Source organism: Pterocles gutturalis, unplaced genomic scaffold, assembly GCF_000699245.1.
Source record: "Pterocles gutturalis isolate BGI_N339 unplaced genomic scaffold, ASM69924v1 scaffold17261, whole genome shotgun sequence".
Lineage (NCBI taxonomy): Eukaryota > Metazoa > Chordata > Aves > Pterocliformes > Pteroclidae > Pterocles > Pterocles gutturalis.
Genome location: NW_010098345.1, coordinates 11,968 through 39,501, shown reverse-complemented (window position 1 = coordinate 39,501; position 27,534 = coordinate 11,968). Strand labels below are relative to the sequence as shown.

Genomic DNA, 27,534 nt, shown 5'->3' with positions numbered 1-27,534 from the left:
CTGCTTCATGTATGCATAGCACATGGTCTCTGCAACCCGTTTTCCTTCATCATAGCAGGCTCTCGGACCTATTGGATTCACATGGCCCCAGTAATCCTCATTTTGAGGGTGAACTTCAGGATCTACATGGAAAAAAACAACAGCTTAAGTGACCTTCTATCAAGTAGGCGACTATATATAATGTATCTTTCAGTAGATCACTGGTGTAATACTCTCTGAATTATGTATTTAAAAAATATTAAGTTCCAACACCATTCCTTAGAAGTGTATTCAATAGAACCACAAAAATAACAGTGATGGAAGATGTGAGACTCTAGTAAGATAACTGAGTACAAGCAAACAACAGCCATCATCTGCTTTCTCCTAAAAGAGTGTGTGAACTGAGGGTTAAATTCAACTCTTCTCTGCAAAGACAAACTACCTCAAGGCCATAAATAAGACCGTTATCTAAAGTAATTCAGAGGAAATATTATGTTATGTAGGCTGCACTTTTTACTGTATTTGGAAAAAAAGAAAGCACAGCATCTTCAAATTTTATAAAATAAGAAAGAAGGACAGAAAAATGGACATCATGGAGAAAGAAGTACTGCACTTCTAAAAGAAGAAAGAGTAATGTATTTGCTATGTTTCGTCTGTTTTATCCTAAGCATTTTACTAGCTATCACTGAGCACAGACAACCAGGTTAGACAATCCTTTGATTTGATCCAATACAGAAGTTCTTGATTACAAAAAACCAACCAATCAAAAATCTAGGAAGCTCTGTGTGTGTGTACGCGCTTTATGTGCAGTTTTTACGTAGACAATCCTTTGATTTGATCCAATACAGAAGTTCTTGATTACAAAAAACCAACCAATCAAAAATCTCCTAGGAAGCTCTGTGTGTGTGTACGTGCTTTATGTGCGGTTTTTACGCTGCTCAGAGACATGATTACAGATGAACTCCTGCCATACGAGAGCCACAGAGCAAATGCAAATGCAGAGAGGTTTTACATTATTATAAAAGCCTGGAGCATTCTTAAAAGGGCCCCAGAAGGTGCTGTGATCTGGAAGGCTGCTTCAGTTTCTGTCTCCTTTCTGTCAGTGGCAGCCCTATGAAGCACTTGGAAACTCTCTATACAACACTGCTTTGAGAACTCCTGTGGAAAGAGCTAACAGACAATTTCTGACTTTATTTTCTGTCCTTTATTATTTAGCAAAATTACTTCATCTGTTTATTCTGAGTACAATGTGAATAGACTCTCTTCACTGGCTTTACTGACACAACAAAGCCTGATAATGGGAGTTCGAAGTCTTTCTTTTAGGAAGATTGCAGCAGAGCACTGAGGCTCCAAAACCTGGGGATTTTTTTGCCTGTTGGTTCTCTGTTTCAGAAGGAGTTTGTTCAACTTCAGAAGAATCCTTGGGGCTACCATTTTTCTCTGTGGAGCCTGACAATGGAAGGGAGACTCAAGCTGCTTATTTGTCTGCCCAGCCATCTTGCTTGGGTATTTGCTTTGAGTCTTCTTGACTGAAGTTATTCCACCAGAAGTGTACTCCCTGAGGTATGCTCTTTGTCTTTCCTCAAAGCTTTTTATCTTGTTACAGAGATGAGTATTTTTCCTTTTCCTTTTTTTTTTTTAAAGCCTAGACTCTCACAACTACTGATGTTGAGCAGGTGACTGTGCCTCCATGCCTCTATTAATCTTGCAACACCGCTACGATCAATTAGACAAGAGTTCACAACAGCACAAGGTTTCTCTAGTAGGCACACAGTATGTCACACACCCCAAGGAAGTACTAAAGATTCTCATTGCATCCAGCTAGCAGTTCTATCAGTCATTCTCTTGCTACTTCACTTCTTAGCAACAGCAAAAGGAAGAAGGCAAGATATGGCACCATTGCTCAATATTATGTTTTATCAGACACCACAATAGCATGCACACGCAATCACTATTTTGTCTTAGCTTGGAGGTTATATCCTTGTTTCTTGCACTGTGCTGCACACACTAGGAAGAGAGAAGCAGATTTGCTACTGAAACTATCTTCCTTCACAGGTTTTCATTATGGCATCTGGATTTTAATCAGAGTTGAACACTCAAAATTCCCCCACAAGCCCTTTTGAAAAAGAGCCATAAACTAAGACATAGGAAAATTACAAAGTCCAAGCCTCCTTCCACCACTCTGACAGGAGATTTAAGGCAAGTACTAGTATCCACATTTTCAGCTGCGAGCAGTATATCTGATAAAGAAATCAAGCTCAGACAGTGATGAAAAGCTATCAATCATTCAAGAAAAAGTTTGTAAATATCCTTTTACAGAGTCAGATCTCAAGAGCTCTAAACATTGTTTTATCCTTCTTACCTCCATACACCTCTGATGTAGAGGCCAGCAGCAGCCGAGCTCCAACACGTTTGGCTAAACCTAAATTTTGGGCAACAGGGAAAGAAGAACATAATTAGATCAAGTTCAAGAATCTTTCAGTCATATTAACTGCTTTAGTGCATGTCCTGGTTTCAGCTGGGACAGAGTTAACTTTCTTCATAGTATCTGCTGTGATGCTATGTTTTGAATTTTTGCTGAGGGAAAGGCTGATAACATACTGACGTTCATAGTCACTGCCAGGACAGTCAAGGACTTTTCAGCTTCTCTGCTGTGCCAGTGTCTGCAGGTGCAGGAGAAGCTGGGTGGGAACATAGCCTACAATTACTGGCTTAGGATTCAATCTCAGGTGAGGATTGTGACCCAAATTGTCTAGCCAAGTGGGTCAAACCACAACAATTTGATCCCATTTTACATAATTTTAGAGAGAATTTTGTTTCTCTCAGTGGATAAATCTAGCTGTAAATCACATCCATAGCTCCCACTCCCAAGCTAGAAGACTTGAGAAACAGGAGAGCAGCACCCACAAGTTACACTGAACACAGATCCAAGAACTCAATATATTACACTCTAAGTAAAAACCAAGGAAAGCATACACTGTTCCAGTTATGAAATCAAAATCTTGAAGCAACACACTATATCATGATTACCAAAACTTAAAGATAAGCCACATAAAGAAACTGATACAGAATAACATGTCATAGGATAAAATCAATAATTTTCCTTTTATTATGCCCCTTTAAACAGCCTGGATGATCCCACCCATCACTCGAGATTATTCTGCACTCCATTACAATTACTTTCTTGCCTTCAAGTTGGCATGGCAAACCAAGTAAGTCTCTCATCTATGCCATACAACTGTCTGGTACCTCAACAGCTTCTAAATCACTTAACTCTCTGAACTGTACTCACTAGGGTATCACTCAAACAACAAACTCAGCTGAGGTAAAGCCCAGTGTTTGTTTTTTTGTTTTTTTGGTTTTTTTTTTTGCCTCATAGTAACTCTTAGGATCACTGACACCCAGTTCAAGCTGCAACATATGCAGATAGGAGGAAAAACTAGTGAAGGCTTGAGGCCTTCTTCTTATAGGCCCATTCCCAGCATCAAAACCAATAGACAAAGTTGAAAAATGTTGCCTTGTAATTATCTAGCATGAAGCTAGACATTAAACGCTCTTGCGGAATTTGCTAGCCAAGGCATGCATAAGAGGGTGCAGTACTGCTTTTCAGGGTTTACAGAGCCAATGCAGTTCCACCTAGTTCAACATTTGCTGTGGTGAAAAGGAACAGTCATTCGTGGTAATGTTCCACAGTCACCAAGGTGACAAGTGCAGCCATGGACACAACTTTGCTATAAAAATTCCATGCTCTTAATTGTTTCTATGACTTCTATAATTCCTTCACAGTTATTACTCCATAGCTAAGTCACAGGCATGAAGTTCTTGTGCTTTGATACCTGAACTTGCGCGTGGTCAGAGTTCATCTGCAAATACATTTAAAACACAAAAATCTTCAAAGAGAGGGAAAAAAAACCACCTTATTTTTCTAAAAGAATCAACTTCTTGAAATGTTCAACTCATCTACTCCATCATTCCCTCCCTCCAATAACGCTGTCCAAGTTACATTATATCTAACAAAGTTTACTAAGAAAAAAATTTCCACTTACCCAGCATGTTTAATGTCCCAATAGTGTTGGTCTTTAATGTTTTTATAGGATTATACATGTAATTTGGAGGAGAAGCAGGAGATGCCAGATGGTAGATCTGGTCCACTACAGAAAAAGGCGGGGGGGGTGGGGAAGAAAGCATTATTATTATTATTATTTTCCCATGTAACATATTAAATGAGAAAGCATTAGAGTCAAAACCCAAGTATTTCTTTCTGCCTTTCCTAGCATTGTAATTCAGCACTTCCTATACTGCTGCCTACAGATGATATATATGCTAACTTGTTGTAACCCAACAAAAGACTTAATTTTTAGTACCACAAAACCTAAAGCACAGTACATATCACCACTGTTGATACAGATACAGAAGTCCGTGTGGGTGTTGACACTTTCCACTTGTAAAAATTTTAGTTATAAGTACTTCAGAAGCTGCAAAAGTATATGCAACATTTAAGTGACTATCACAGCTTCAGTATTTTTCTTAAATGAAATCCCAAGCAAAGATGACAACACTTTTTAATACCAGGAGGAACCTTCTGGGAAAAATAAACACTATATTCTTACTTGTAAACCATTTGTCAATGAAATATTAATGGATTAGTATCATATTTATATTTTAAATATATATGCCAAGACACGGGCATGCAACTTTTGTCCTTTTCCCCCTACCTACTGCCTTTGTTCTATGCTATGCTTTAGGTAATATAGCATTTTAGCTTAATAAAAAAAAATCTCCAATACAGAGACTTCAGTCCCCAGCCCCCAATTATGAAATATAATTGACCAACATACAGACATTATCTTACAATCAGTGAAGGTATACCTGCCCTAATTTAAAATAAGGTAGCTTGGGTATTGGCAACAGATTGCCCAGGTAATACAAGTCCCAGCATTAACTAATTATATTTGCTGCATTTCTGTGATAGCAGGGTAAACAAACCTAAAGATTCAAAACACCCATAGGAAATATTTATTCAAAACAACAGCAAAATAGAGGCTAATACAACAAAACTAAACAATTACGCCATTGTCAGGAGCACAGACTTGGTTCAAACCCCAGGATTCTTAATTTAAAAATTATTCCTAGCACAAGAGAACAAAGAGAGAAAAGAAAGTGAAGCTGAAAGAGATTTTAAGTTCAAAGGCCAAATGTGTCATCAATCACTGCTTCTTTTTCTCTCCACCTTCTTCTACTGCAGTTTATTCTATCTTAAGCTAAATCAATTGTGATGTGCTGTCTATTCATCCAGTACCAGGCTTACTTGTTTATTTTCATCTATTTACCCATTTTCATAAAACGGTTTATTTCCAGAACAAGCGTGGAAGTAATTTCTACTAAGGTAGTTCAGCAGACACATACAGGTATCATAAATGGTATTTGATACGAAGAAAGCAAGCACACAGGACTTAATTTAACTTTGCTTTTGTAACAGGCCATCAGGAAAGCTTCCATTTCTTGCTTCAGAAATTCAAAGAGCTCAGCTCACCCCAGCAGATTTAAAGAACTGAAAAAACCCTCAATAAGCTGTGCAGTATTCCAGAATCAGTTTAAAAATACGAAACCTAAAAGAATCCAATGTATTAGTTGATTCATACTGATAATCATTAAATTAGTATTTGCCTAAACTTTTGAGATCAGCTTCAGCATATCAGGGTTGCAAAATGCATTGCATAAGAATGCAAAGGCTGGAGGTACTACAGGGAAATTTTGTTAAATTATAATAAAAACAAAGCAATAAAAACTGGACTCATTTTCACAAGCAGTATCTGATATTCAACAAACCTCACCCTGCAAGCCTTTCATAGCACAACTATAAATATTAAAATGTTTTCTGTCTTCTGTGTAACATGAATCACAGTTAGCCAGAGCTAGTTGAAAAAAAAAGCATGGATAAGCAAATGCAAAAACCCCCTTAAACGTAAGAAAAAATAAGACACAGTGATGCTTAAGAAAGAAAAAGAACAAATCGCCTACCAAGGTCATCCAAGAAAAGTAGTCAAAGAACAATATAAGAATTAGAATGGTAGGATGGAAGAAAGGAAAGCGATTCCTTCCTTGTGTTAACAAAAAGGAAGTTTGGGTTTAAGAAGACTCAGCGCTGAAACCTGGGAAAGTCAAGACTAGCTGCTATTCTGACAGAAGACAATATTAAGTCAGATAAGGCTGTCTTGCCCTAGAACAGAACACTCTTGGTCAAATGGTACACTCAAACAAATATGTTTCTTTTAACCATTTTCTCAGGTGGTTAATAATTAACAAGCAGTAACAAATGACTGCAATATAAAATAAAGCTGCATTTTGACAATGTATGGATTATCATTAGCCCTCTGTTATGTTTAATTTTCACAGTGTCTGTGACAATGAACTTTTTTTACAGTTTTAAATTCGTCATTCTGCTAAAACCAGGGTAAAAGCTTCCTTGAGTTTAAAAAAAAAAAGGCAAATTCGTCTAAATTTTCCTTTTCTCTATTTAAATGAAACAGCGCAGGCTGTATACGAGACACAACTAGCAGGAAAAAAAACCAAATCAAATATGAAGTTATCAAAACAGCCCAGAAAGCTGGAGATACCATCTTGGCAGACATATCACACTGGTGAGGACTTATTATCACATAAAAAAGACAGACTGTTGTAGCAGATTGCTCTGCTATTTGCTCTCATATTAACAGAAACTGATGCTTCCATTCACTATCAACTCCAGCGCAGCATCAGAAGAGAACTTTTCACAGAAGGCAACCTACAGTAGCAATGCAATTAGTATCCAAAGACAGCCTGACACAGCAAGCATTGGAGGAAGTGAGCTCCCAGCACAGGCTTGATTCAAAGCCCTGCCCGCATAGATAATGCAACTGAAACTTTTAGGATTATGGCTACAACATTAAAATAGTTAATTGTTCTGTGTGATGAAGTACAATGTGGAATAATTTATCCTTATTTTGGTCACTGCTGACATGTAAGCTTCAGCAAATTATATTCAATCAAATTACTTTGCAGGATTTCTTGGGTTGGGGCAATAATACAAAGAAGCAGCATGGGGTAAAGTTTAATGGGTCTGTTAAACTGTGACATATCTCCCACAGATGAGCCATGAATATGAATGAAATATGTAACTGCCTCTGAACATAAGCTTCCTCTTCCAACAGCACAATACTGTCATGAAACCAAAGGAAAGGGGTAGACTGGAAGCTGACAAAAGAAACGTTCATAGGAGCTGCTGACTGCTGCTTGCAGGCAGCAAGTTAATTCAAGCAGTGGCTAAAAAAAATGAGCAAAGCAACAGCTAAAGCCACCTGCAGCAAATGCAGAGCTGAACTCTGACCTGAGTTTCATGCTATTGCTTTCTACCTATTCCTTCATAACCTTTTCTAAATCTAGTTTTCAATAAGCTGTGGTTGAATTGAATGGTCAGAGGGCTGGAGCACCTCCCTTGTGAGTACAGGCAGACAGAGTTGGGGTTCTTCTGCCTGGAGAAGAGAAGGCTCTGGGGCGACCTTATATCAGCCTTCCAGTACCTGAAGGTGGCCTACAGGAGAGATGGGGAGGCACTCTTTATCAAGGGGTGTAGTGAGAGGACAAGGGGTAATGGGTATAAGCCTAAAGAGGGTAGATTTAGATTAGATACTAGGAAGAAATTTTTCACTGTGAGGGTGGTGAGCAGGTTGCCCAGGGAAGCTGTGGATGCCCCATCCCTGGAGGTGTTCAAGGCCAGGCTGGATGAGGCTTTGAGCAACCTGGGCTAGTGGAGGGTGTCCCTGCCCATGGCAGGGGGACTGGAACTCGATGATCTTTAAGGTCCTTTCCAACCTTAACCATTCTATGAGTCTACGAAAGGCTGTGCAACGCTTTATGTAGATAGGTAAGGACCATAAAAGAACAAATTATAACAATAAAATTCTGCAAATTTCGTACGTAACTCGCATCAGGGGCTAGAACTCTGTGTGAACACAGCAGCAAGAAGTAGTTTACCAAGCACAGGATGGTAGACTTAGCGATAAGATAAACATTAAACAAATTTTTCATGTTACAATTTTGCTGAAAAAAAGCAAAAAATTAAATTCATTTCAAAGTAGCACAGACACACAAGTTGGTATAAACACTCAAACCATCACGTACAGAGTGACAAATACAGAAATCTGTGCTCAGCATAAATAAAGCTTTAGTAGTATATTGCAGGATCAACAGCAACTGAAATTTGTCAGTTGTGCCCTTTTCTATGTGAAACGCTCAAAACTCCCCTATAATTCAGTATACATGGAATCTGTAATACCTAAATCCAGACACAAATGTTTGTTCTTGTGTTCACCTTAATGCTGAACAAGTATGATCAATATAACCACTCACTTTTACAAAATATTGCGATAAAACTACCTTCCTTCATACCATGTTTTAAGTTTCCAGCTGTATCACTGCATGTGTTCTGCGTGCTTCCTAAATGAATACTAAGGGTAGAATCTACAACCTTTCCTACGACAGGAAGTGACATTCCTTCCTACGAAGGAATGACCTTCATCTTCAATTTCTGCCTTCAACATGTGTCATGGTACCAGAAAGAACTAAACAGGTCACTAAGTCCACTAAGCAGCTGCATCCATCACTGTACTTGCTAGTCAGGAAGTACTAAGCAGAAAAGCTTTGATCAGGAGCGTGCAAACAAGTTTCTACAGCTTAACCATATGGACTTTTCTTGTAAAGATCAGCTATGCCAATTCCATTAGTGTAGGTCAGGCCAGTGAAGCAAGACATTTCTATTGCACTGAACTAAAAAGGACTACAAATATAAGGTCATCTTCCTGATGTTAAAAATGTTTCCTGTAACGTAAAGCAAACTAGAATAACTTTATAAGGGTTTACCATATTGCTCATACTGAAGACGTTTTGGGAGAGCTTCACAAGAGATCCAGGCACCACTACAATTGACTCTGGACAAACACAATTAAGCAGCATATGTTATCTTCTGCCTTGTCATGACTTTCCCTAATTCTGCAATTTAAAACCATCAAGTTGAATGTATTAAGTACCTGGGACAGGGAATGAAGACTAGGGGGAGTAAAATCTGGAAGTACTCAAGCAAAAAAAAAGCAACATATTGAAGGCGCTCACATAAAAAATTAGAAGCTGTATTTGTATGTCCCTTAAGTTACCTGTGAAATGACTTGGAGACTGAACAATTATGGGATACTGTGGAACAGTGTTCACTAAAATGTTATCATCTAGACTTCTGGAAAGCTGTTATTCACGAGAAGGCTACAGACAATTTTGTGAGACTCATGATTTTAGCCTTAAAGTCAACTCAGACCCACAAGTCAGCAAAGTCCTTAAGAATAAAAGCATTTTTAGTCCCAGTCAATACAATGATCTGATAAAGTTCTATAAATAATGTTATTTTATATACCTATATGCCTGTTACTAACAACTTCATACCTTCTGAAAACTCTAAAAGCCAATCTCCTTGTCACTACATGTGTTGCATACTTAAAGCACTTCTCTCAACTTTCAAAATGTGTTTTTATTCTATCATTTTGAAAGACTTTCAGTGAAAGTCAGAAGAGCCCAAACTACCTTTGCATTCACAAGTCACTGAAAACAGAGCCAACATTTAAGAAATGTTTTGTCAGAAACACGACTGCTTGTATTAAGAATAATAATAAAAAAAACCCCACCACACCACAAAAACCCAAGGCCAAACCCAAACAGGTCTGTTTAACCGATCTTCACATAAATTATTTCAATTAATCTCAGGACACAAGTGATGAAATACATCCTTACCTACCACTTACGAACACTTTTTTCCTCTGTCACTTCATATTACACTAGTTAGGCAGTGCACTTGCACTTGTTTTAAAAAGTCTGTCTTTGAATGTCAGAATGGAACTAGCCTTCACTACTTTGTCCAAAAAGAAATAACCTATTTGCCTTCAGCTGCCACGCACTGCAATTTTAGAAGTATTGTACTGATATATTTACTGATATTTTACCAAGAGCTCCTGTTCAAGCAGTGAAATGCTGGAGCCCACCAACAAAATTCCTGCTCTGCAACTGTGCTCCTTCGGTTCAAAACCAAAGTGGGTAGTGCAATCTAATTAAGTTGTAAAGAAAAAGAAAAAACATCTCTAAGTGAAGCCTTATGACTAAAATTATAACCTTTGAGGACTACTGTGAACACCTTTCCAAGGGAAGAGGATCTTTAAGCTACATCATTTTTTATGTAATGATAAAGCATTCAAAACATTGTGCATTTGTGATTGGGGAAATGAAATCAGTTCAACTAAGTCAACTGTTTCCACTGTTGATTGGAAATCCGTGCCATTTTCAGGCCTGTTTTTGTTTCAAATTTGTGAAAGGCGTGGTAAAACAAAATAAACAAAAAACCCCACAAAAAAACCACAAAGCAACCAAAGACCTAAATGTGTTCATACGAACTGTGAAACAGTTCAGCTGAGAAGGACATTTTTCAGATGCAAGAGATGGCTGGGGGTAGAGGGAATGTGTATATATCACCTTCTAAGACTGTTTTAAGGCTTCCAAATGTTGCTGAGGAAGTAGGGAGAAACACCAGAGGGAGAAGAATAGGGGCTGTGCACACCTGTCTGATTTATTCCAGTTTTATTCAACTGCCGTAGCTATTGTAAACAAGAAGGTGTGTACACCTAATTGCAGTTAATAACCAGACCTCAATACTGAAGACTAAAAGGTATTACTTCCTTTTTGGGAGTCCAGTTTGCGGTATGACTGCATCTTACAATGTCACCTTGAAATTGGCTTTAATTTTGGGGTGTCTGGTTTTTTGGGGATTTGGGAGAGTGTACAGTTTGGGGGTATTTTAGGGGTTTTTTTGGGGGGGGCTGTTTTTTGGTTTTTTTTGTTGGTATTTTTTTTGCTTAAAAAATGAAAACTATTTTTTTTAGTGCAAACACACAGTCAACTCTAATGCAAAGGCAGGCCTAAACAAAACAGTACCAATCCTCAAGTCACTACGCAAATTAAGTACATTACTTCTGACCTACCTATTTAATCTAAAATTCCACTTGGTAGTTTTTAATGCAATTCTATCTATTACCTTGAAGTGGGGCAGATCACAGTAACACCAGAAAAAGCATTAATTCTCATTTGTTCTCCAACTAATATCAGTGTGTCTTTACACTATGGTTTGCAGGAACATGAGCCACAGTGCCCTCAGTAACCGTCTTAGGGAACTCGTAATCTTAAAGAATGTAGAGAATGAGGCATAAACAAGCAAGGATGGATTTCTATACTCTTTTGTTGATAATATAGAAGAGAGTAATAAAAGATTCTTTTCTTTATATACCACCCTTCAGGAAAGAAAATTGTCTTCCTCTCAAAAAAAACCCCTGTTTATTAGTGGATTAAACCTCAACATGCGTTAGGCTAAAATGAAAATATCTTTAAAAATCCCAAATACTTTAAAAACACTTAACCCAACTACAATAGATAAAAGGGTTAATACAACTATTATGCAAAGTTTTGAAAATTTTCTTTTCAGACTTCTTTTCCTTCTTTGTTTTACTATTTTCTGTCTTTCAAGATTCCTAAACTACTTTCATTCTATTAAAGAATTCAGGGCATTTGTTCTTCTGCTTGAAAAAGCCTAAGTGAAAGCTAGAAATGCTAGAAGCAACCAAAATCCTAGTGGAGGAGGAGCAGAAAGTATTTCAGCACTACAACTACAGTTACCACAGGGCTAAGAAATAAAATGTGTGTTTAGGGAATTTATTACTGTCTCTGGCCAATCTAGATCAAGATCCAAGAATGCTGAGCGCTGCTTCATGTCAAAGATCAAAGATAATGACTCAGACAGGACATATTGTGCGTAGGCATCACTATGAAGCTAAAAAAAAAATGCACCAAGAGATCTAGTGAAAGCTACGCATCTTGAGACTAAACTCACTTTCCATATCAAAAGTGCAAACACTGTTCTTTCTAGATCAGAAATAAGGCACTGATTACTCTCTCTGGAATTTAAGTGTCAAACCACCTCATATGACCTTGTTTAAACAGGACAGCAAATAAACAGGAATTCTTTAGATACAAATCTTCTTTTGCCATTACTTCAGTCATTCCAACTTCTATCTACAAGTAGAAAGGAGAAACTCTGCCTAAGAAAAGAAGTATTGATCCATATGCCAACTTGTAAATCTGTTACAATAACTATTCCTCACTGCCTCATCTTTTTCCTCCCCCCTTCCTATGTTGGACTATAAATTCTGCACTGAAATGAAATTTCATCAGTTCCTATACTAATATATTGAAGTTAATTTAATTTTAACATTTAGCCATACCAGGTTTAATTTACACTGTTGGAGGATGAGAAGACATTCAATAAACTACCCACTGAATAACATGTTATAATTTGTTGTCAGTACAAAATGGGGAATTGGTGTCATAACTACATAGAACATGGGAGAGGTAACTGAAGGATCTCAATTTACATTCATTAGTGCCTAATAACTGGGCAACAATCCTAGCAATGATGATAATTCTCCGAGATTATCTCAAGTGTAATCAGTCAAAAAGCATGTAGCATAGGGGAAAGACTATGAAAGCTGACAAACCAAACTGGATGAGGTATAAGCTACTAGCACCTGAAGCCAATTAGTAAGATCCTAGTCCCATTATCCTGTCAGTGGAACAAGAAGTTCAAAGTGAAATAACAGGCAGTAACTGAACCAGTGCATTGTCAGAGCAGACAAGACTGTTTTTGCAGGACTGTTTCACTAGTCTTTCCAGGAATTAATCACAAGCAATAATACAAAAGATGGAATTGCTAGAGATTTTAGACTGTTTTTGCAGGACTGTTTCACTAGTGTTTCCAGGAATTAATCACAAGCAACAATACAAAAGATGGAATTGCTAGAGATTTCCCCTGTGAAATTCCATCCATTAGAATTCAGCAAGAATAAAAAAAAAAATACAACCACTGATTTTTTTTTGTTTAAAAAAGAAACAACTACGTTGGTACAAAGTTTTAAAGGGATGGAGCAAACCCACCAAAACTGTAGCGTAATTTGAGTAATGTTTTCATTGCATCTCTATATACATATACACCCCCAAAGAAGTCTATAAATGCATATCTCTCTCATATAGGGTGTGATGGGTTTTCCCCTTGGCTGGGGGCCAAACCACCCACCCACTCATGCAATTCCCCCCCCATCTGAGGATAGGGGAGAGAATTAAAGGGGTAAAGGAAAAAAAAGGACTCGTGGGTTGAGATAAGAACAATTTAATAGCTAAACTACAATAATATTGAAAATAATACTATATACAAATATACAAATGAGTGATACAGAGTGATACTGCCCCCCCACCCAATGACCAAGGCTCAGCCTGTTCCCGGCTAATGATCCCCGATCAGGGAGAGTCCCAAAACCACACTCACGGAACGGAGATAACAGTCCGAGCATCCCAGATCAAGAGCTGACTGGGGTGGAGGGGGAAGGCCTTGGGAGAGCGACCACCTGGATCAATATGACCCAGAGCAAAAGAGTTCCGGAACCTAAAAGGGCCGATCTTCTAGAGGGTCTAACGATCCCATATACGGCTGTTAATGCTGTCTTACAATTTAGCATCATAGTTTGAGGTTTATGATAGTTTAGATGTTGAGTCACTTCTACTTCTTCAAAGCAGTGGTTTTTTCCTTCTTTATTTAGGGGTTTTTTGTTTGTTTTGGTTTGGGTTTTTTTTTGTTGCAAACTGAGGAAATTCAGTGCTGCCATTTTCCTATTCTACAGGCTGTGAAATGCTTGTACCTAAAGTAGGAGCAATTTTTTCCACAAAGACACTTAAGGCAACTAACGACAGGGAGCTGACTTGCCCTCTGAAAGAGCTTAACCTCCTCTCAACTGACATACCCAGTTGCAGGATGCACGTCGTCCAGGGCAACTGCAGCCCTGAATTAAAACTTCTCAGTTCATGACACATCTAGACCACAGACTGTGTGTGTAAGCCTGTGCAGGCACACAGAGATATAAGGACAATGGATGGGACAGACAGACTGACCCACTGCCATCTTGCCTTCTCGTAAAATCAGTCACATTAGGAAGTTTTTAAGATTTTCTTCCTCCTGTCCAGTCAGAAAGGAAGAACTGATTTCAAAGACAAAAGCATTCTGAATCTCTCACGCCATGCTGGTCACAGGAAAACAGGCTAATGATAAATAAAGCATACAGGTATTAGATCAATCCAGAAGCCAGTGCATAAATTTCATTTCTTTACAGACATACATACTTATGAGGGTAAAGCACAACAAAGTGTAGATACCAAAGCAGAGACTACTCACCTTCAATGTACAGGGGCTCAACGACATCATGATTTATCAGTTCGAAGTTCTCATGACCAATCCAGTGCTCCACATTTCTTTTCCTGCCCGTAAAGAAGTTGTCCACAACTGTAACCTCATGGCCATCCATCATTAGTTTGTCAGTAAGATGAGAACCCACAAACCCTGCTCCTCCAGTTATCTGCGTTAGGACAGTTGGTATAAATTTCTTTTTCTTTTTACAGAAACACCAGACAAAGTCTACAAACATGAAGACAAGGAGAACAGTAGCTTTCAGATCTTTGCTTACTCCAGGGGAAACAACTCCATTTCCATGCCTAATTTTTTTTCCCAATATTTACAGCTTTAAGAATTTCAAGCAACATTCTTGACATGTTTCATTACTGTCAGGCTAGAAGTTCAGCTAACCATTCACATCAACAAGATCTCTTTTTCAAATTAGATAGTTTTCCTTTTTTCCTTCAAATTGGATTGTGCCCTTTTATGCGATAGCAAGGCCTAAAAAGACCAAAAAGCTAAGAGAAGAATTCTCTGCAATTCCCATGTCTCAGAAAAAGGATGACAAAATGCCAGGTTATTTTCATGTAAGATTTATAATGTCAAATATGTCAAATCCAGCTTTTGTCTGGTTTAAAATGAAGACATGTTGGGTGTTCCAAATACGTAACACAAATTCTGCCCAGAGAAGCTGCAGATGCCCCATCCCTGGAGGTGTTCAAGGTCAGGTTGGATGAGGCTTTGAGCAGCCTGGTCTAGTGGAAGCTGTCCCCGTCCGTGGCAGGGGGGTTGGAACTTGATGATCTTGAAGGTCCTTTCCAACCCAAACCATTCTATGATTCCTTCACCTTTCAGAGAAGGAAGGAAGGAAGGGTATTCTTAGCTGAGAGCAAGTCTCTGAAGATCTCTCATTTGAAATATCTGCTAAAACCAAAATTATTTCTTTTGTGTTTTAAAGCATCCATATACCACATCATTCTGGCCTGAAGTGGTCAGGCAGTTGGACTAGATGATCGTTGCAAGTCCCTTCCAACTGAAAACGTTCTATTCTATATCATTAGCTCTGACATACAGCATCTGCCTGTCTTAGAACTTTATGATGTTTCACTGCAAAGAAATAAGCAGAAATAAAATATTTAAAACCTTGCACTCTTGTTTGTTCCATTGCAAATGTAGAAGAAGCAAGGAAGTTCATTATTTTTTCCCTTTCTGCACCTCAGTCTTTAACAGCAAACAAACAAACAAAAAAATCACTAACTCCATATTGAAGCAGTCAACACAGTAAGTAGTAGAACTGCAAGTTGTGCAACACATCCAGACAGACATATTTACAGGAGCAATTTTTTTCTCTGCATTTCATAAACTGTTTTCAAGAACACACAAAGAAATGACAGATCACCACTCTCAAAGAATTAAGGGCCTTGTAAAAGCCCTGTGGGGCATCAGCTATATTATATGACTGTATGATCAAATTAACATTTTGAAAGTGATTCAGCTAACCAAACAAGAAAAGGATACGGTGTAATTGTCAAGCAGGAATCTAATGAATGGATCGTGTGCTACAATGACAAAGTGCTGTGTGAAGGATGTAGATGCCTGAAGTTCTTTCACGTTCAACTAGTCAAAGCCTAAACATTCATCCTGTCCACTCCCCCGCCATCCACTATTGAAAAAAGACAGATTAGCATAAATTTTCTTTTTTTTTTTTTAACTAGGAAAGACACAAAGGCAAAAAGAAAGCTATCAAAAACTGAAACGGAAAAGAGATAACTACAACTGTTTTCTTCTGTAAAAACTTGAATGTCCACTTCTCAAACTTGTTTTTCTTATTAAAAATCCAGGGCCACCAGTGCGTCAAAGACATTTTAAGTACCAGTTAATAAAAGAACCATTTAGTTGGTCCATTTAGTATTCTTCTGGGTTTGTCAGGGCCTCCTTGTAGCAGATTCAATATGTGATTTCCCTTCAGGTTTGTCAAGGAACTGAAAGAGGATTTATGAGAAGCCCTCTTTGAAAGAAATAAATAATCTCAAGGCTCCCATTGCCCCAGAACAGACAAGAGGGAAGAACAGGTTGCTGGCAGAATGATGTAAACAAGTAAAGAAGAAGAGTAGTAACTTTTACCAAGGAAAAAATAACATGCATGGAAAACCTACTGACATAAGCTATCTTGACTTGGAAGGGAGTTGCACCCTTGCTGAATGTTCCAAGGGTTTTGCCTTTTTGTGGTGATCAGGACAAAAGTCTTCTGCAGATGAGCTGAACCTATTCCTTTAACTGAGGCCCAAGGAAATCCCCTGCTGCTATTTCCATTTCTAGGAATCCAGAGAAGACAAACTTGATGCTCACAGTATGTCTTCAGTGCAGTAAAAGAAAACATCTTCTTCCACATCTCCCTTTTGGAAAAAAACATAACCTAACCATGCACTGCTTACAGCACTCTTCTATGCTACATGCAAGCAAAAAAAAAAAAAAAAGCACAAACCAATTTTGTCTGGAAAGAAGTTTCCAATTATTTTAAACCTGTAAGTAGTGTTTATGATAAATCTACGTTAGCTTTAACATATCAATTCCATATGTATTAGATAAAGAACTACTTGGAAAAGGAGCTGAATTTCCCCTGGAAAAGTAAACAACTGTGTAAATTATTTTTTTCAGCATTACTTGAGGCTACATTAAAAAAGAAAAGATGATTTATCACTGAAGCTCTCTGTATAACCTTCCTGTAATCTCTCATAAAAGCAAGGTCAATATACTTCACATTTCTAAATATGACTTCCTGCAAATCACAATGACATATTCATTTACAAAATAATAAACTGTACGTGAATCATTTCCACATCAGAGTTGAAGCACCAGCACAAGGGGCTTAAATAGGCATTCTTTATTGAGACATCATTAATAAAAATATTTAACTACTTAGTAGTGCCAATATGCTTGGTAACTTCAGCGTCTACTAAAGGGCACAAATATTACTGGATCATTTCCTCCACCAAAGGCACTTAAAAGTTTATTTGTTACATGGGTGCATTTCTGCTCTCTGTAGTTAGATTGAAAACACCTAATGCCTCATATGGAGATGATATTTTTTTATTTTATGCTTTTATCGGTCTACCATATTCAATTCAGAAAAAACCCACACAACATATTGAACCAATGTCAACACTATCTTCCATAATATTAAAATAATTCCTTCTCTTGCATATGAAAGCCTGTGGCCTAGTCACTTCAGAGGACTAAGCAAATAGATAAATCATGCATAACAGGATGAAGACCTGAGCTCTTTTGAATGAAAATGCTAGAGTACGTAGTCTCAACCGAAATACTACCCCTACTGGCAATCATCTCCATATAGATGCAGCATAATTAAAAGAAAAATTGCTAGAACTGTTGTCTGAACACATCAGTGCTGTGGCTATCTCCAGGTTACAGCTGGAGACTGCATTCAGAAGGAAAAAAAAACAAATCAGCATTTAGAATGGATTTTAGTAAATCACGTACCAAAGATCACTTGGCTTGCCAATTCTTGAGAAATTTCCAAGTGTCATGCAAGGTTTACACAAATCCTTTATATGCTGACTTCAGCTACTCAGAAGAACATGGATTATCATTTCCTGTAGGATTATGACACCAACATTGTAACAGAATGAAACTGCCCACATGGCAGTTGTGAATGCCAATCTGAGTTCACACTGACCTAGCCCCTGATCACAACAGAGAAGAAAACGGCTCAACAACTTGCTCATCCTTTTGGCCAGCTCTCTCTTGAGTAATTTAAACTCTACAAAATATGTGGACACCAGAAAGCTGTTCACCTCCAGGTCAGCAGAAAACACTCCTATTCCAACTAGTTGCCATCTCTGTTGAAGCAACTGATTTCAGCAAAATATCCAGTACCTTTCAGTGGCAAATTCTGAAAGTGAATATTAAGAGCTCCAAAACCTTTTAACAGCTTGCACTGACACTTTTCTTGAAAGCATCTTCTCGCTTACACATAAAACATGACATTAAGGTAACTTTATTACCCTTGCGCACATGAATACACTGTTTAGGAATTTTTAGAATTAAGCCTCTCTCTGGTATTCTCCTCACCGTATCTTCCATATTCAACAAGGGAAAAGGAACCCTACAGGTCTATCGCCTTCAGACTGTCATAAAAATGACATAACAACACTGCAAAACTAAACTAATTTGATGACACTTATTCTTTATGAAGCTTTGCAACAGCAATAAAGACTATTGTCTGATAACACAGTAAAAACAAAATTTATTTTTATTTGCATCTTTTCAGTGCTTTTCTTCAAAATATTGAAGTCAAAGCAGAAGAGAACACCAGTAAGTTAGGCACTTAGCAGGGTTCATCCCAGACTTTGCTCTTTACTACAGGGGCAGAAGTTCCTACCCTATTTATACATCTCAAGAAGAGCTAGCTGACTTCAAATGCATTTGTAGACAAAACTGGAAAGCTGATGTTGCAGCACAATTCGCTGAGTTTAAGAATGCCTTGGACAACTACTTGTCTTAATCTGCCCTTCTCTTCCTCCCTAAAACACCTGTGATGCTTCAAAACACCACAAACAACAGAGAAGATAACATAGAGATGAACATTTCCTCAATCTAATTAACTGGTCCTTCTTAACAGTGCTGCAGAACACGTGTTTTTCTAGCCTTATAACTAGATTTTGTCCAATTTGGTCACACAAGGTTTTCTGCCTACAAAGTTTCCCAGTTTCTGCAAGTTTAAGCCATCTGGGAGCACACACAGAGACCCCTTGGAAATGCACTCCTGAGATGTTAACAAGCAGAGAACAGTAGCTTCATTAGCAAGCCAAACCTCCAAACCAGAGCCCAAGTCTATTATCCATATGCTGAGTTTGAGAACACCAACAGAAGGTAAGTGAAGCACTATTCTAAACCCTGTGCAGTACATACGACATCCAAGGTAATTTATTCCTGCTTCTGTCTTGAATCAATCCTACAAGACTGATTACATTCCACAGATTTTTTTTTCATTTCCCAAAAACAACATCCAAACAAAAACCAACTTACCAGGATTCTTTTGCGATCCTTTTCTGATAAAAATTTCACTGGGGGGTATTTCTGGGTGAAACTACAGAACATTTCAAAACAAAGAAGAGAAACTACGTAAGTTTCAGCCTTGCTGCTTCTTTCACATATCTGCCTTTGAAATATGAAAAATACTCTGACCATCTCCCATTCTTCAGAGGCAAAGTACAGATGCTTCTGGACTTGTGTCAACTTTTCATACCAGAGTGAAAGCCATTTTCAGTTTCCTGGATAGTGGAAATATGGTAGCAGAATCTTCCAATGTTACCAATGCAGGAAGTCCAAAATAAGAAGCTACCTACACTTGCCTTATATCACTACGTAGGTCACTAATGGTAACCCTATTTCTTTGATTTAAGCTGAAGCAATGAGAAATAGCAGTGCATAAGTATAACGCAGACATGTAAGACAGCCCTCCTGTGAGAGAAAGGCAAATCCAACAATAACAAGAGGTTTATGCAGTTTAAAAAAAAAACTTAAGTGCCAAATAATATGTTGGAAGCTAAAAGTCAGTCTCCTCCATTTTTAAGATCACTATTTTAAGGTCACATTAATCCAGTATGGAGCCATGCTACTGCCAAAAGGATAACCATTTTTGCTCCTTCCATTGCACTAGTGCTTGCTTAGAGGCAGTGGACAGGCACCTGAAACTGATCCAGCTGAATGTTCATCTTTTGGCAACAACATAGAGTTTATCTTGAGCTAATGCTTGCTTTGATGACTACATGGCAATGCTTTTGCTGTGCAAATTATTAATAAAAACTTTCCAACTTTAGCTTCCGTTAAACAATCTCATCATGAGACTAGCATTAAGGAATTCTTGTCTTCCCTGCTTCCTAAAAGTATGACAATAGCTTGCTTTCAGGTTTTATCAGCTTATGAGGTAAAAAAACCCCTGACACTAGAGAGTAAGCTTTGCAAGCAGAATCAGCCTTTAGGCATCTGACAGTGAATAGTTATTTACTGTCGCTTTACATAGAAATAAAATTCAAAAATTATTAATTGCAACAACCCACATGCAGTTGAATCAGCAGAGGTAAATGGCTACACTATTTGAAAAACTCAACAATAAGAGCCCATATGTTGATATAGGCCATAAGAGCTCATAAACCCACATTTTGTGAAAGCATAATTCCCAGATAGGCTCATACAGAAGTAAAAAAATCTTGATGCTTTCTCCTCATTGCAAGACATTTGAAACAAGACTCACCAATACACTGCAAACACTACTCAAAAAGAAAAGAGCATGTAGATGGCTCCAAGGAGAAGTTGTAACTTAATGGTTCTACCCAACAGCTCACTGCTCATTTGGAAAACTAGAACAATTATAAGAAAAAGAGCCCATCAGGATACCCTCCCACAAAGGTCCTCTGGGAGTGGCAGAAGGAAACACCTGAATACTGATTGTCCCCCTCTACTCTGCTCTTGTGAGACCCCATCTGGAGTACTGTGCCCAGGCCTGGGGTCCCCAGCACAAGAAAGACATGGAGCTCTTGGAATGAGTCCAGAGGAGGGCCACAAAGGAACAGGTTGCCCAGAGAAGCTGTGGATGCCCCATCCGTGCAGGCATTCAAGGCCAGGCTGGATGGGGTCCTGGGCAGCCTGCTCTAGTGGTTGGCAACCCTGCCCACAGCAGGGGGGTTGAAACTAGATGATCTTTAAGGTCCTTTTCAACCCAGGCCACTCTATGATTCTATGAATTGCCAACAAATGAAGATGAAAATATACAGGGCTATCAAAAAGATTAAATAAGTCAACTGAACAGAGAAATTACATCAAAAATTTCATCTGAACATCAAAACTTTATAATTTAACCATTATAATTGGTATGGTAGTATCACACGCAACTGCTACAGGTGATGGACTCTGCAATTTATTTCATGGTGCCAATAGATCACCTAGTTTGATCCATGAAGTTGAGGCTTCTATTAAGAGATGAGCCATGAGATCAGTATTCTCACTGAAAAGAATTGCACATGGCAGGTCACTGAATCTTTCAAATCAATTGTAAAAAAACAGAACTGACAACTTTTTTCTTCTATTCTTTTTTTTTAATTTTGGTTTGGGTTTTTTTTGGGGGGGAGGGAGGTTTGTTTGTTTTTTACAGCACAGGAGGGGTGGGAGGAGGAGGGGCAACTGCTCCCTGTCAAGACAGAACTCAAAACACTGCAGGTGTCAGTCACACCTCTGGCCAGGAGCAATAGGATTCTGCCCCCCTCTCCAGAGGAAGAGAGCACAGCTACCAGGATGCCATACATAAGCACCCAGGCTTGCTGGTACTGTTTGGGTAAGTCCAGACTTGGCCCTTTGTAATGCAGCATTCTCAGCTAGCTGTTTGCTTGGGACATTAACAGTGCCACCTGGGAAACAGTACCCCTGTCAAAAGCAGCAGTATCCTTGCCAGAGCTGTCAATTCCTACCCCTATTCCAGATCTCATTTTGTCATTAAAAGCATCTGTCCATGGGGACACTGAGATGGGAGAACCGATCTAAGTGGAAAGACAAACCAGGCTGGGAAGCAAGGGAGTTATTTGCAGAGGCTGAAATGTCTGGTTTCCCCATCCAGCTTACTATCAGCACTGAAGTGGTTCTGCTGGCATGAAAGTGAGGAAAAGATGTTGCAGGGTGGACACAAGCAGCCAGGGAGAAATGGATCAGGCTTGGATTTTTTTTTTTTTTAACAACTACATCAGTTTAAAGTGCTTGGGGAGCTACTGCACATACTTATTACCTGCAGCTCATCAAAAAGCTTGTCTGCTTTTCCTCAATTGCATCATCCAGTTTAATCCAAGATAACACGTTCCCTCACAAATCCTGAGAGGAACGAGTCAGTTGGGCTCATCCAAAGCACATGCACAGACTAAGATTCCCAAGCAAATCACTGAACCACAGCAACTGATCCCAAGTGTGGGAAATGCGAGGCAAAACAAATTTTCAGTCTCTCAAAGTTAAAACCAACATGTTCTGGCACATACCTGGGTTGGATTTACTAAACCATGGTAATCCCTTCACCAGCTGGACTCAAACCAGTAAACTCCTCCACAGGATTTGAACTTTACAAAAATCCAGCACTCTCAGTTTACTTCAGTGGGATTAATCAACCTGAATACCTTAAGCATTAATGTCTTCCAGCATTCAAGGCCCCATCCTCACTTAGCTACGATAAAATCGAAGAGTACTGGGGATATACACAAAACACTTCTCAAGCCTACAACTACAGAATTGACCACTACAGCACAGAAATTGTGCTTTTTAACTGCTTCACAAATTTAGCAAAAGACATACCTTTTTTCTAGATCTTTGATTTTCTCCCTTAGAGGTGCAACTGCCTAAAATAAAGGAATAACATTTAATCTTTGAAGAACAAAATCCACATCACAAAACATGCATATAGGAAGTTACTTTAGAGCAAAAATCATGGCAGTCTCCTATCAAGAGCTTCACTGAAGATACTTCAAGAAACTTGCACTCTAAAGCATCCTTTATGTCAAAAAAACCCACCCTTGAACCTTTTTCACCAAAAATGAAATCACCTGGTACAGTGTGAAATCCCTTAGATTACCACTGAAAACAAACCCCCTCAAGGCTTGTTGATAAGAACATCCAATGTTATTATTTCTATGACTTGTTTGAAGTTGTCAAAGGAAATCTACATTGAGCAACAGCACAACAGGACAGTCAGCAAAACCTCAGCTATTTAAATTGAGAGGAGATACACATACTTAATAGTACACAGACACAGAAACTGAGGCATTAGCTCCAGTGCAAAGGCTATAATTCCCTCAGAATGTGGTATGTGAATTTAAAGAAACATATTTAAAAATCTAAAATATGTTTTACATCATGATTTGAGGGTATAGCTAGGCTTTTTAAAAAATATTAAAAGGAAATTTTTTTAGAAGATACAGTTCACCTACCAAAACTTCTGCTTTCACTTTCACTGCTTTAAAAGAGAGAATCATTTGAGTCAGCGTAAGTTTCAGGTTCTTTATCACAGAACCCAAATTTCTAACAGCCCTGCCAATTTTCAGCAGCAGGAGCAGCAAATTGTTCTTGAAACAGTTATATTTATTCTGATGGTTCAAGACACTGTACAACTAAAGCTTTAAGAACAAGACACAGAAATGCTCCACTTCTCCGACCTTGTAGTAACTCTGATCTACCCACTGAATTTCAAGCATTTGACCATTCTTAAACAACTGGGATTTTCAGAACGCTTGTTGCAACGTTTACCAGAATTAAAAAAAAAGAAAAAAGAAAAAAAGAGAAAGGAATGCATAAGACATAAATTAAGAACATAATCTTTCCACTGATTTTAAGCAATTTCAGTGGGCTTCCCACTGTATTGAGAGGAACGATTCCTACATAAACCTGTTGGAATACTAGGCAGACCAGATTACACTACTGCAGTCACACACACCCACACAAGGGGTAAGGAGTATTGACCTCAAAGACTTTTGTATCTGCTAAATTCCTTGTTTTATTGTTTTTAGAATGGAAGTCTAACACTGCTATCTTTGTTCACTAGTTAAGAACAAAGCAAAGTATTTTGGGGAGGTTTCAAATTTCTAATGAAACATACATACTTAACATTTTCTAAGGGCAACAGAGGAAAGAATTTGTGTATATCCTTCACTCAGTAAGAAAAAACAGTTCTCAGGAGGGCTCTACCACAGTGTCTGCAGCAAATGAGACAGTAGAGCTATTGCTTTCAAGAAAGGTATAGAGGAAAAAAATAAAACGAGTCACAGATCTGTTAGGAACTCATACAAGAGTACTCAAACAAGAACAGTTCAAAAACTTACATACACCCTTTCAATATGAAATGAGTGAAATGGAATCCTCAAGACAAAACAGACTACAACTATCAGCAAACTCACCTCCTCTATTTTACTTTCCACCTTCTGATCCCCATTTTCTTGAAGAGACCTGTTGTTAAGAAAGGAAAAAAAATAATTCATACCTAAGAAACAGTTGCTCCACTGCACTTGTAACATGATTTTCCTGTTAAAACAGTATCTTCAAAGCATCCCAAGTTAATACTACTTTTAAAACATACTCGGAGCAAATGAAACTGGATGGTCCAATTCCCACTGAAATCAGCTAGTCTTGTAATCAAGTTTGGCAGAAACTGAACCAAGGCCACAGCAAAGAGTAATAACAAAAAAGACTACATTCATTTTACAGAGAAAATTAACTTCATTGTAGAAAAGTGTCTAATCACTGCACTAAGAGTGGGTCAACAGAAATGTCTGAGTGTAGCTTTACTATGCAAATGCATAAGATGTCTCTTTGAGAGTTTCTGTGTACTGTATGCTACAGCTATGCTAACAAAACATTTTCCATTAATGCCACAACTGTAACTGTAGTATCAATCAAAAAGAGAGAAAAGCACATGTATCTAGCTTTGACTTTGAACCTTTAAAAATATCAGGGAAAAAAACCTCTAAAATAAAACTTGTCTTAAGTGACCATCTGATAGGTAATACTGACTTCTCACACAAATGTTAGTCATTTGAAATGGGGCCAAGAATGAAGGATGTCAGGGTAACTTGTGAAAAGAGTACTGTCGAAGAAGTTGGTGTCTTGCACAAATCTGTGTGTATTTAGCATCTAATTGTGTAAAGCATCTCAATGAGTTGCATTCATTCTTTCAGCAAAATTCTATAAGTGTAGAATATGTATTTTTAAATTTTACCTCTTGCATGTAGTCTATGCAATTTTCCTTAAGTTTGCATAGTTGTTTTTTTTTTTTTCACTTAAACCCTCTGAAAGGGAAATTAGTAAGTTTTTGCATACTAGAGGATTCATGGGTATCCAACATAAAATGGAGTTCTTTCAAATAAAACAGAGCTCCTTTACTTGGGACCCAAAGTCACTACACCTAGAAAAACAGAAGATCCTTTGTTAAGCAGATATACATATGCCACACTGTCAGAAGTCAGAGCAATGATTCCCTTCATATCCCTCTGTAAAACACTCATACTAAAAGAGTCAGTTCAGTCGGTTACTGAGGCAAAAATCTTACTGACCAAATTCATTTTGTTGTATCAGTAAAAAGTGTAGTAAATTCCTACACTGAGACACACAGACCCTGAACCACCTTTTCAAAACCAATTGCAATTTTTTGTAACAGTGGCAAATAAAAAGCCTCCAGTTAACATACTATGAATTTACTACAAAAATTTACTACAAAGAAGCAATATTAAGTAATTCTTGTGATATTTTTCAAATGTTTTCACAAATAACAAATTTACAAAAAGCTATGCAAACAACCTGTGGAATACAGTCTTTCCTCTCTGCTAAATGAGCAAGGACAATTTGGAAAACGCCTCACGGTATTTAAAAGGTCCCCTCAAAAAAGGTTCCTACTATTGTTTATTCACAAATCCTGGAACATAAGGACTGGCACTCTGCAGTTTAATGAGCTCTTCCTCCTACCAAAGACAATCTTATTGGCAGAGGACCAATATCAGACCTTCAGAAACAAAGTTTCTCCCCTTGATAGCTCTATAAGAGACATCTCAAGTAAGAAGTCAGATGCAGCTAATGGCAGAATTTGTAAGGACAGCTTATCAGGGACTGAAAATGCTGGATCCCACATCCACCTACCCTCCTCAAACCTCTCTGTGAGGTTCTCATCCTTTGGAAATACTCAGCTGATCACGTAACAGCTGCTAAGCTGCCAGAGTTTGCTGGTCATGATAACATGGTAATCTAAATGATATCTCCATCTGCAAGCTGCAGCAGCTCAGCAGCTGTTTGCCTAACAGCTGAACACTCTTTGGGGCAAGGGTGGGAAACTCCAAGAGGAATAAAGTGGACAGCTTGGGACAGCAACAGATCCCACGGTAAGTCCTGGGTGAATCAGAGTCCACAGAAAATCCATTATTTTTCTTACTTTTCCTCAAACTTTCTTTACGCTGTGCTGCTAAGCAAGGCAAAACTCTTTACTAGCAAAACATAGTGAAGTATTTTGTCCTCTATGCACAAAGACTTTGTTAAAGGGAACAGAAACTGTCCTCATATTCTCTTCACCTTCTTTTTAGGTTGTGTCTTCATGGTGAATTTTCCCAGAGGACAAACATTTGCATGCAAGCAGAAATGCTGTGAAAATCTGCATGTTTTGCCTGCATATGCTATGCCCTCCTGTTTCTCAGGAAAAAAATTCTAGGGGACAGTGCAGGATATTTTTTTGCTTTTTAGCAGTTAAACCATCAGATTCTCTCCCAACCAACTGTAGAGGAGGCAAACCTCTCAAAATCACATTTCTAATTCTAGGTACATAAACATAATTATGGCAAGCAGAGGAGGATCTGCTGGTCCTCAATATTTAAGCCTGTATTGTCACTCAGATATGGTCAGATCTGTGCTGAGGAAAAGCAGAATCCAAGCCTATGTGCCCAGCTATATCAACTAACTTGCCTGAAAAATCCAAACTCAGAAGATGAATTTGTGTAAAGAAAAGCAGAAACTAAAGTGTGAGTAAGATCCTGGGTGAGATTTGCAGCAGACGTACAACCCTTTTTGAGACTGAACACCTTGTATTTAAAAAATGGTATCAGCTGCTTAGCAACCATCCAGACAACAGTGTGAGCTGCTGTTTTCTCCCTACTTGATATACAGCAATACATGTTGATGGGAAAGGTAAGTTAATTTTATTTCAGATAAGGATATTCAATACAAAAATGATATACATTACCTCATATTGACAAAGTTTCCCCATACAGCTGGAAAATAAGAACAAAGAGAACATTACAGTGTCATCTAACAGTACGAGGTAATTTTTTTCCTATTATCATCAGAAAGAATTTAAAATAATATTAAATATGTTAATCACAAATTACCTAAATAAGTTAAATACAGGATATATATACACACAGCAAGTGACTAGAACACAGTTTAAGAGCATGGGAGGGATTCTGATGCAATTACATGAGACTACAAAAAAAGTATGAAAATACAGTAATTGAGTAAAAAAGGACTAGACTATCCCAGTGCACACCTGAAACTATCTGATCAATATTATCAGCAGATACACTGATCATTATCACCACACTATATTACATGAACAAAATGTACAAGAATTCTCTGAACTACGATTTGTCACCACACACAGATGAAAACAAACCGAGCTCTGGACTTGTTTT

General features: G+C 38.1%; 1 protein-coding gene across 1 annotated transcript; it reads right to left on the bottom strand.

Annotated features, from left to right (window-relative positions):
* On the bottom strand, window positions 1-27,130 carry LOC104457686 (UDP-glucuronic acid decarboxylase 1; the record flags this gene model as incomplete). The annotated part of the gene is made up of 8 exons (XM_010072692.1): window positions 1-122; window positions 2,342-2,401; window positions 4,026-4,130; window positions 14,321-14,501; window positions 19,367-19,427; window positions 22,670-22,713; window positions 24,265-24,313; window positions 27,087-27,130. Coding segments are annotated over 8 exons (666 nt in total), but the record flags the coding sequence as incomplete, so codon positions are not given.
* Between the last annotated feature and the right edge of the window lie 404 nt (window positions 27,131-27,534).